The 10,718-nt window shown below is 42.1% G+C and overlaps 1 protein-coding gene across 1 annotated transcript; it reads left to right on the plus strand.

Annotated features, from left to right (window-relative positions):
* Positions 1 to 535: 535 nt before the first annotated feature.
* LOC121772742 (glutamine synthetase cytosolic isozyme-like) lies at positions 536 to 3,019 on the plus strand. Its single transcript, XM_042169951.1, has 11 exons — positions 536 to 737; positions 827 to 866; positions 968 to 1,071; positions 1,150 to 1,198; positions 1,461 to 1,655; positions 1,824 to 1,952; positions 2,039 to 2,113; positions 2,194 to 2,247; positions 2,316 to 2,353; positions 2,435 to 2,594; positions 2,674 to 3,019. Exons 1-11 carry the CDS (start codon positions 664 to 666, stop codon positions 2,824 to 2,826), a joined length of 1,071 nt encoding a protein of 356 aa, XP_042025885.1. The 5' UTR covers positions 536 to 663; the 3' UTR covers positions 2,827 to 3,019.
* Positions 3,020 to 10,718: the final 7,699 nt, after the last annotated feature.

Genomic DNA, 10,718 nt, shown 5'->3' on the forward strand with positions numbered 1-10,718 from the left:
AAGTCATTAATGGAAATATTTGACCTTATTTTTTAGCATTAATGTGAAGGCAAACAAGCCCTTATGTGGAAATCAAACTTAAATATCTACCACGTTTTCCATTAAAATACGAAATAGCATTTTCAACGAAAAAGATTGAATCGCAACTTAAAAACATAAAGTGAAAAATCTTTTGAGTAAAGATATTATTAAAAAAACTAAAATTAGATATATTCAACTAACCGCTGCTTTTCCGCATGGCATCACCATATTCCTACCTTTTTTTCATTTTTTGTATATTCCTCATCGTTAGAATGGTCAAATTAGATAAATTCAACTAACATCTTTTCCGCACGGCATCACCAAATCACTCTTTTTGAATTTTATGTATTTTCCTAAGGGGCATAATAGTCATTCTACAAAATGTAATCTGCCTCCATGTGAATCCAGAATCTTTCCCACGAGATTCTCAATAACCAAAATATTCTTGTTGATTTATATATATGTACATTAACATTTAAATTAATTTCAATTGCTCGATTTATTTTATTGCTAAAAGCGGCTGATATATCAATGGAGTATATTTTTTTATCAACTTCTGCTATAAAAGCTACTCACCTCTCTAGTCAAGTACAACTATTTTTTTGAGAGAGACATTGAAAAACCGGCTGAATTTCTTTCAGAATGTCGCTTCTTACAGATCTCATCAACCTTAATATCTCAGAATCAACTGAAAAGATCATTGCTGAATATGTTTGGTGAGTTTGTTGATTTTATAAACTATCTTTCTAACTTGTTAATTTCGATTTGATTTGGTTAAAGTGATTGATGCAAAAATATTTGGCAGGATTGGTGGCTCTGGTATGGACCTCAGAAGCAAAGCTAGGGTGATGATCATGATTTAATTTACTCCAAACTTTACCTTTTTTTATTGTCTTGATTGAAGTAAATTTTAATTTTAATGAAATAAGCTGTTTCATATCTGCAGACTCTTTCTGGCCCTGTGAGCAAACCTTCGGAGCTCCCCAAGTGGAACTACGATGGATCCAGCACCGGCCAAGCTCCCGGAGAGGACAGTGAAGTCATCCTATAGTATGTTTATATATATTTATTTTCACTTGTTTATTTGGATTGTTTTATGTACTGATGGGATGAATTATGATGAAATAGTCCGCAGGCAATTTTCCGGGATCCATTTAGAAGGGGACATAACATTCTGGTGAACTATTTATTTTTCTGCGTTTAAATACTTCCCCCGTCACAATAAATATGAAACATTTGCTTTTCGGCATATGATTTTATGCAGAGTTGTTTTGTGAGTTAATGAAGAGTAAGCGAGTAAAGTAAGATTGAGGAAAAAGCAGAGATGATGTTTTCATTATAGGAAACATTTCATTTTTAATGGAACAGAGGGAGTATGTGTTTATTTCCCTATCTTTGGATTGAATTATATTTGATGTGTTGTGTTTTCTTGCTTTTAGGTCATCTGTGATGCGTATACGCCTGCTGGCGAGCCTCTTCCAACGAACAACCGACACAGTGCAGCCAAGATTTTCAGCCATCCTGATGTTGTTGCAGAGGTTCCATGGTATGGTATCGAGCAAGAGTACACTCTTCTGCAGAAGGAAGTTAAATGGCCGCTTGGATGGCCCGTTGGTGGTTTCCCCGGACCTCAGGTCACGATCTCTCCACATTCCTCGTTTTCTTGTCCCTTGATCTCTTCTTGTCACAGTTATCCAATTTCTTGTTCTTATTAGTAATCAGTAGCAACGGTTGATGTTGTTTTCTAGTGTTGGCTTATGTTTATAACTACAAGTTACATATTAGTCTATGGTTGGATTTAGGGACCTTATTACTGTGGAATTGGAGCTGACAAAGCCTTTGGTCGTGACATCGTTGATGCGCACTACAAGGCCTGCCTTTATGCCGGAGTCAACATCAGTGGCATCAACGGAGAGGTGATGCCTGGCCAGGTAAAGTTTGGTTTCTCGAAGATCTTGACTTAGCCCGTTTCCTTTTGTTGGTTCCCGAAAATTTTATGTTATTGCAACATCTGCAGTGGGAGTTCCAGGTCGGACCATCAGTTGGCATTTCAGCTGGAGACGAGCTGTGGATTGCTCGCTACATATTGGAGGTATTGATTCGTTTCAACGTAAATGGAAAGTTCCAATGGCTTCACTGCTTGTGCTAATACATGTTTTTCAATCTTGGCAGAGGATCACTGAGATTGCTGGAGTCGTTGTGTCGTTCGACCCCAAGCCCATCGAGGTGAGTCTAGTGCATCTTTTCATGACTTAGCTTATTATTTGTGATTCTTATTATTTTTATGTGGTTAGGGTGATTGGAATGGGGCTGGTGCACACACCAACTACAGGTAAATGCTGTTATTAATCCCATTTGTGTGTTCTCGTTGAGGGGCTTGTTTGCTTACTTCGCTTCGTGTACACTATTGCAGCACCAAGTCGATGAGGGAGGAAGGAGGCTACGAGGTCATCAAGAAGGCCATTGAGAAGCTCGGGCTGAGGCACAAAGAGCACATTGCTGCCTACGGGGAGGGCAACGAGCGTCGCCTAACTGGAAAGCACGAAACTGCTGACATCAACACCTTCAAATGGGTAGCATTTCTAATCATGTTAATAAACTCAACAATCATCATCAATTTTATTTTCCATTTTGAATAATGTGTGTCCACAGGGTGTTGCTAACCGCGGTGCATCCATCCGTGTGGGGCGTGACACGGAGAAAGAGGGCAAGGGCTACTTTGAGGACAGGCGGCCGGCTTCCAACATGGACCCCTATGTTGTGACCTCGATGATCGCGGAGACCACCCTCCTCGGCAAGCAGTGAGTCTGGTTATCATCATCTCAAACAAGGGATTCTGTTTACTTCATATATGATATGTAGCATAGTTTATCATTGGTGTATGATAATAATTTATGTGAGGCCTTGCTTGGAAATTCAACAAACAGTGTCTTTGAAATGTTTTCCTCAGGCTGTTGTTATAGCATGTTACTTCATTTTCAATTTATTTGTTTTGTTATATTATTAAGTGGTTTTGTGCAACTTTATTTATGGATGGAATATGAAATTAAACTATAAAAGAGGTGAACAATTTGGCATATGATTTATATGGCTTTATCATTCTCCCCACTCTTTTGTACAGAATAAGCACTTTCTGGCTAAATTTGGGAAGTTGCTGCATCCTACTACTAGTAATTAATACTATTTCTGTATTTAACATTTACGATAATTTCTATTTTGACGATGGATCCATAACAAAGTCTCAACTTGTTTTGCGGTTGTTTTATTACCACTTTTGTATTCTATTGATTGTAACGGAATTTGTATACATTGCTCTTAGGGCACCCGCAACGCTGTGCCGTTGCGGTTCCTATGTCGTTCCGGCGGAACGGTTCCGCGGCGGCACGCGTTGCAGGCTTCGTTCCGTCACCATTCCGTGCCCATGCCGTTCCTATGCCGTGCCGCGTTCCGTTCCGGAGGAACGCGGAACGAAACGTTCCGCCACGCGCCGAGGCGACGTGGCGGCCTCCGATTCGACGCGTGAAGCCCATTCGACGTGAGCTTCGTCCCGGTGACGCAATAATTCATTTTTTTTTAATTTGAATTTAATAAAAAAAAAAAATTTGCAACAGTAATGTGACCGTTTTTTTATATCCGTTTTGTATTTTTTTTTATTTACTCTATAAATACTCCTATTTCATACTCATTTCAATCACAAACACACATCTATTCCTCTCTATTTCCACCCCAATTTTCATCTCAAATCAACTCTGCTTTCCTTCTCCCAAATTTAATCAAACTAATGGATCCTTTTGAACAAATGCGTCAAATATTGCAACAATCACTTGAAGAAGATCGACGACGGGAGGCCGAAGAAGCCGCGCCGCCCCAACGACGCTCCCGTACGTACATCCATCGTAACCGGGAGGAAGCCGCTGCAAGGTTAGTACGCGACTACTTCTGCGATAACCCGGTTTAGGGAGATACGTACTTCCGTCGCCGTTTCTACATGGGGAAACCTTTATTTCTCCACATCGCGAATACTTTGGCAGCCCAGGAAGAGTTCTTCCAGGAAGGGTACGACGCGGTCGGCCGTCCCAGCCACACGACGCTGCAGAAATGTACTGCAGCAATCTGCCAGCTTGCGACTGGACAAACGGCCGACATGTTCGACGAATACCTCCACATCGGAGACAGCACTGGGCGAATGTGCTTGCTCAAATTCTGCAAAGGCGTCCAGGCAGCCTTCACCGACGAATTTCTCCGGAGGCCAAGCACGACCGATTGTCAGTTCCTGCTCGACCTTCACGAAACAGTGCACGGATTCCCCGGGATGCTCGGCAGCGTCGATTGCATGCACTGGCAATGGAAGAATTGCCCGGTGGCGTGGAAGGGGTCCTACACGAGCGGCCACAAAGGCACCCACCGAACCGTTATACTTGAGGCCGTTGCCGACTACCGCCTTTGGATCTGGCACGCGTACTTCGGGGTCCCCGGGTCGAACAACGACGCAAACGTGCTCCACCAGTCCGACCTCTTGACCGAAGTTTTGGATGGTAAAGCGCCGGCCATCAACTTCGTCGCCAACAACCGGCTTTATAAAATGGGGTGCTATCTCGCTGATGGCATCTACCCGAAGTGGCCTACCTACGTGAAGACGTGCAGTGGGTCTGCGAACCCAAAGCAGGCTCTTTTTGCGCAGAAGCAGGAGGCTGCTCGCAAGGATGTGGAGAGGGCGTTCGGGGTTCTCCAAGCGCGCTTCAACATCATCAAAGCCCCGGCTCGTACGTGGCTCATGGAAAACATGGTCGACATCATGTATACGTGCATAATCTTGCACAACATGATTGTCCAAGACGAAGGACCCGAGGTTGGATATTGGTTCGACGACGAATCCCCTGAAGCTCAACCGCAAGTAGTCCGCCTCGAAGTGGAGCGCATCCGTCTATACAAGAACGGTTATCTATTCGTGCAAGAACACGCGACTCTAGTGCCCACACCCAACTCCAACAGGATCTAATTGAGCACATTTGGGCAAATTTTGGCGGATGAAATTATTAAAATTGTGTACTTTTATTTTTTTAGGATTTTAATTGTGTGCTTTTTATTTTTCTAAAAGTTTAAATTTTTTTTAATGTTGTGTGTTTTTTAATAAAGTGTGTTTGTTTTTTAATAAAGTGTGTTTATTTAAATTGAATTGGGTTGGAAATAAAAAAAATGAAATTGAATGAATAGTAATTTAAGGAACGGTTAAGGAACGGAGGGTTGCAGGTTCCGTTCCTTAGTTAAGGAATGGAGTAAAAAAGTACAGTGGGGCCCTCAAATAGTGGTTTAAGGAACGGTATAGGAACAGCGTTGTGGATGGCCTTACACAACTTGTTTACATATTGTAACAACTAGATACTACTCTTTATAATAATACTAATACATGTTGGAATCATATGCCCGGTCAAAGGACTTTGACCAAAAATACTTCCAACGAGACATTTAATTTTGTGAAATTAAATGATATAGCGTCGATCTACATTCGGAATAGATGACCGTGGTATATTCATTTTCTCAAATACGATTCTCGGTGAGTGAGAAATAATAGATTAAAGTCGTGCAAAATTGCAAGTATTTAATTGAGCTATGAGAGAACTCATGGGATTAATTGAGTTAATTATCCCACATTGAAAGTAACAAGTATTTAATACGTATGATTATTACATGTAATAATTCTAGTGGACTGAGATGGGCTGTAGAACCCACACGCGCGCCGCGGCCAGCCACGCCGCGAGCCTGTGCTCGTGTCCTAGGACTTGGATCTTGGATCTTGGTAATTGGTCTTTGGGTGGTCTTTGGACTATTCTTTGGGCATGGTCGTGGGGCTCGGTGCTTGGGTTCGACCCAAGGCTGGTTGGTCTAGTGACGCGGTAAAGCCTACATGGCTGACACGTGATGAAGTTCACGTCATGAACGAATCTAGACGCGCAACGTGTCCCGATACGTCCGTCCAGGGTCAGCCTCTCCAGCTCTCGTAACGCCTTGTAACGGTTGGTGGTTATCGACTCACAATGATGACAGCCATCATAGCTGGTTGACCCTGCAGTGGAGTAAGCCTATAGATAGGCTAGCCATTCCATGCATCTCTACACTAATTCACAAGCATACATAGCATCATAAGCTCTCTCCCTCTTTGCATTGTTTTTCTATCGAAATCTCTACCCTATCCTCCATCCAGTTCGCCGGAGCTCTACTGATAGCGGTGCTGCTTCACCAGAGACGTAGCCGTTTTATCTTTGGGGATGAAACGTCAATCCGAGAGCACTACCGGGGTGTATCTCGTCTTGCGGAAAGAGGACTCCTCGACTCAACAAGCTTCTGTTTAAGGTTTAGTTGTTTGGTTTTCCGTTGTAATTTCGTTTCCGTTTCTCAATTCTGTATTCCTTCTTTTGGGTTGTATTACGCCCGATTTATATCTTGTAATCCCAGAAATCAACAATTGCAAGACGAGATATAACTTGCCTTTGAAGGAATTTGGACATAACTGAACTTAAAACTTTCGAAACTTAACATCTTTGTTGGAGATGTCGACAGAATCCAACACTGTCGCTGCTACCACCACCGCTGCAACAACTCCATCCACCATGTCGACCAGTGCACTGATCAATACGTCGTCGATTCCATCGATGATGCCAACCCCCGAGTTCTATCCATCTTCACCAACAACCCTTTGGGAGTTTGTTAACCCCTTTGGGCCCATTGTTGGATCCACCTTGAGTGGGTCGGTTGGTTCCACTTTTAGTGGTTCCATCGGATCCTTTATTGGATCGAGTGTTGGGGCCTTCGGGTCTAACACGGGTGTCGGTTCCTTCGGGGCTGGTGTGACCATGGCGGGCTCTATGCCCAACATGAATGGTGTGGGCTCTATGCCAAACCAAGTTGTTGGCTCCTTCGGGGGCAACGGGATTGGTTCATTTCATGGACCAACTGCGACACCTTTGGCACCAAGAATGATGTCTCCTGCCGAGAAGCCACAAAAATTTGGAGGATTTGACTTCAAAAGGTGGCACCAAAAGATGTTGTTTTATTTAACAACATTGGGCATCGCGAATTTCCTCATGGAAGACGAGCCGCATACGCCAAGTGATCAAGAGAGAAGGATCGGAGTCATGGCGGACTATGAAGCTTGGCGAAAAGGAGATTATCTTTGTAAAAATTTCATTCTAAGTGCTTTAGATGATAGTTTGTACAATGTATACTCCGTTGTAAACACATCAAAAGAGATGTGGGAAAGCCTAGAAAAGAAGTATAGTATCGACAATGCAGCAAGTACTGAAAATGTTGTAGTAGCCCAATTTTTGGACTACAAAATGGTCGACTCCCGACCTGTCATAGAACAAGTTCAAGAGTTCCAAATGCTCATCCACACACTTGTGGCTGAAGGGATGACCTTGCCCGACAAATTCACAAGGTGCACGATCATTGAAAAGCTTCCTCCTAGTTGGAAGGACTTCAAGAGCTACCTCAAACACAAGCGAAAGAGGATGACTCTCGAAGACTTGATCGTGAAACTATGCATTGAAGCTGGCTTTAGCCCAGTTGAAGCAAAAGCCAACCTGTTGGAGCGGGGCGGTCCCTCCAACAAATGTCATCGCCCAAGTCAAAAGGACAAAGGGAAGGGAAAACAGCTTGCAAAAAAGTTTGAAGGCGATTGCTACTAATGTGGCAAACCTGGCCACTTTGCCAAAGACTGTCGCAGCAAGAAGAAGAAGCCGGCTGCCCACGTCGTTGAGAAGGAGATTAAGGACTGGGATGAGAATGACCTCGTTGCTGTGGTCACCGAAGAAGTGAACCTTGTTGATAACAAGGGTGGTTGGTACATTAACACCGGCGCTACTGCTTATGTCTGCTCTGAAAAAAGCAGGTTTGCCTCCTACACTGTTTTTGAAGGGAGGAAGATCAACATGGGGAATTGAAGATAGGGTTTTGCACGTGTGCACGTGTCCCTCCTTTCAAGAAGATTTATAATTTTCCCACTAATGCAACAAATCTTACTAAGTATAAGATGCAAGAGCGGGGTCGAACCATAGGGACTAGGGACCTACTCGAGATTGTTTCTACGACACAATTGGAACTATATAAGTATAAAATCTTACTAAGTATAAGGGGTTAAATTGGACTCTATCTAACTGACCTAGGAGACTGAAGAAGTACGGAGGAAAAATAAAACACGAAAATATTTTTGATCATTTTAATAAAACATGAAAGGAACTCAAGAAAACAATTGAAACTTACTAACCAAGCTAAAGACTTTCCTAAAATAGGCAAACAAAGCTGAAAAGCAAGTGGTGACCATTTTTCCTAAACTGGCTGAGGCTGACAGAAAGCTGTGAAGAGCAAAAAGCAAAAGCAAAAAACAGATCTGATTTTATAACTAACTTCTACTTCATCTTCTCCAAAAACTAAGTAAAAATAGAGCATGGAATAGAGCTTCAACACCACTGACAAAAAAAAAACAAAGCATGCATCAAACGAGACGTAAACACGAAATTCAAGTTAGAACTACCAGATCTACTCTCCTGGGTCAAGCAGAAAGCGGAATAAACACAGATTAACCTTGCATGCATCACCTAAACTAACAGATCTCATAAATTGAGCACGTGAACAACTAGATCTCAACCTCTAAACTACTGGAAATCATGTAAACAACATGAATCTAAACATCTAAGCCACCAATTGCGAAAAGCATCCAAGAAACATGAGTAAATAGCATCATCAACATGAAAATAAACACCAAAGCTTTATAAAACTGGAAATAAGTCAAGAAATACAAAGGCGGGGTCGTTAATTCCTCCGATGAAACTCGAGATCTAACTAAGCGTCTCAAAAGCGGTAAAGAATGCAAGGATGCAACGTCGGAGTCATCAATTCCCTTGTCGAAACTATTGAACTAAGCTAAGAAAGCAGTTAACTATCTAAACTAAGCTAAGAGAGCAGTGGCGTTAAGCGCTTATGAGATCTTCCTACCTAAACTACGATAGCGTTAAGCGCTGCCTTCTTCATTCATGTTGGTCCCTTTATATAGGGAGGCTTCAACCTTAAATCCCTAGGGTATGCTCTTTATGATTTGACGTTTGTACCCTTAAAATAAGGGTGTCTGCGAATCTTGCTCTTTTGCTCCCACTTCTGTTTCTGCCACCACCTACTTGATTCTGCTAGGTCAGTTGGACGACTTCGGCTATTTCACTTCAAAATCTGCTCGATTGTATCTGCCAGATCAATTAGCATAATCTCCTGGGTCTGGTAGATTTCTTACGCACCTGCTCTCCTGATAATTCTCCTTGACCTAGCGGATTTTTGACATTTTTACTCCTTTTCTGTTCATTTTGCATCTGCTCGGTCAGTTTGCAGCATCTACTTGACCCAGCAGATACCTGCACACTTACTCTCAAATTTGTACATTATCTCCCCAAAAAGCATGTAATATCACCAAAAACCAATGCATGAAACGAGCCTTATCAGGAATCAAGCATCGTCCGAAGTCCTCGGCATTGGCAACGTGATTCTCATGATGACGTCCGGGGTCTCAATCACCTTGAAGGATGTGCTGCATGTCCCGGACATCCGCAAGAACCTAGTGTCAAGATCAATACTAGTTAATAATGGGTTTAAACTTGTATTTGAGTCTGATAGGTTTGCATGGTACAAGTTTGGAAAGTCACTCGGAAAAGGTTATGTAACCGATTGACTTTTCAAGCTTAGTGTGGCTACACGCCTTGTCCCAAAGCCATTGGGTAAAGATAATAGAGCATCTACTTCCTCTTACTTGACCGAGTGTTCAAATTTGTGGCATTGTAGATTGGGACATGCAAATTCAAAAGCCATTAAAAGATTAGATTTACTAAAGGCTAATGAAGTGGATACCTAAGACAAATGTGAAATATGTCTTGAAGTGAAAATGACTAAGTTGTCGTTTCACTCGGTTGAACGAAGCACAAAACCCCTTGAATTAATTCACACGGATGTATGTGATTTAAGGATGGTGCAAACTAGAGGTGGTAAAAAGTACTTTATCACTTTCATAGATGATTGAACAAGGTATTGCTACATTTATCTTTTAAGAAGTAAAGATGAAGCAATTGAAGCGTTCAAAAATTATAAGAACAAAGTTGAGAATCAACTTGGTTGTAAAATCAAAACGATTCGAAGTGATAGAGGAGGCGAATATGTAGCCCTGTTTGAGGAGTTATTGGCGGCGAATGATTGAGATTGGATCAAGTTATATGAAAGAGATAACTGAACCGGATAGACCAGTTAGCAAATGTCGTTGCCACTTGATCAAGGCGATCTCGCTCTCGCTCACCACCAAAGTAATTTATAAACTCCCAATTTTGCACTACTTTAACAGTAAAGCGGCAAGTTCGGGGTCGATCCCACGAAGAAGTTAGTGTATCAAGTGTGTGAGTAGTGAACAGGGGGTTGGTTGCTGCCACGCTTTACTTTTGGGAGTTTTTAACTACTGATTTTAACTTAGGCAGAAAAGTAACTAACTACTTGCTCAAGGGACTTCAACTATGGGTCAAGTAAATCTCAGACTGGAAGGAAAATTAACTACTCAGAACAGTAAACACGATGATGAAAACAAAAGCAACTTTGATTAAAACTAAAACTCAGAACAGTACAGCGTGAAATTTAAACTAAGCTAACACTTCGGAACTACGAAAGTAAGAAAA

The sequence above is a fragment of the Salvia splendens genome, chromosome 16 (genome assembly GCF_004379255.2).
Source record: "Salvia splendens isolate huo1 chromosome 16, SspV2, whole genome shotgun sequence".
NCBI lineage: Eukaryota > Viridiplantae > Streptophyta > Magnoliopsida > Lamiales > Lamiaceae > Salvia > Salvia splendens.

What these genes read in the sequence shown, in the direction of transcription:
- LOC121772742 (XM_042169951.1), top strand. Translation starts at nt 664, where the DNA reads ATGTCGCTTCTTACAGATCTCATCAACCTTAATATCTCAGAATCAACT. An exon ending in GTGGTTTCCCCGGACCTCAG is followed by an intron (nt 1,656 to 1,823) that starts GTCACGATCTCT and finishes GGTTGGATTTAG; the next exon opens with GGACCTTATTACTGTGGAAT. An exon ending in GGTGCACACACCAACTACAG is followed by an intron (nt 2,354 to 2,434) that starts GTAAATGCTGTT and finishes ACACTATTGCAG; the next exon opens with CACCAAGTCGATGAGGGAGG.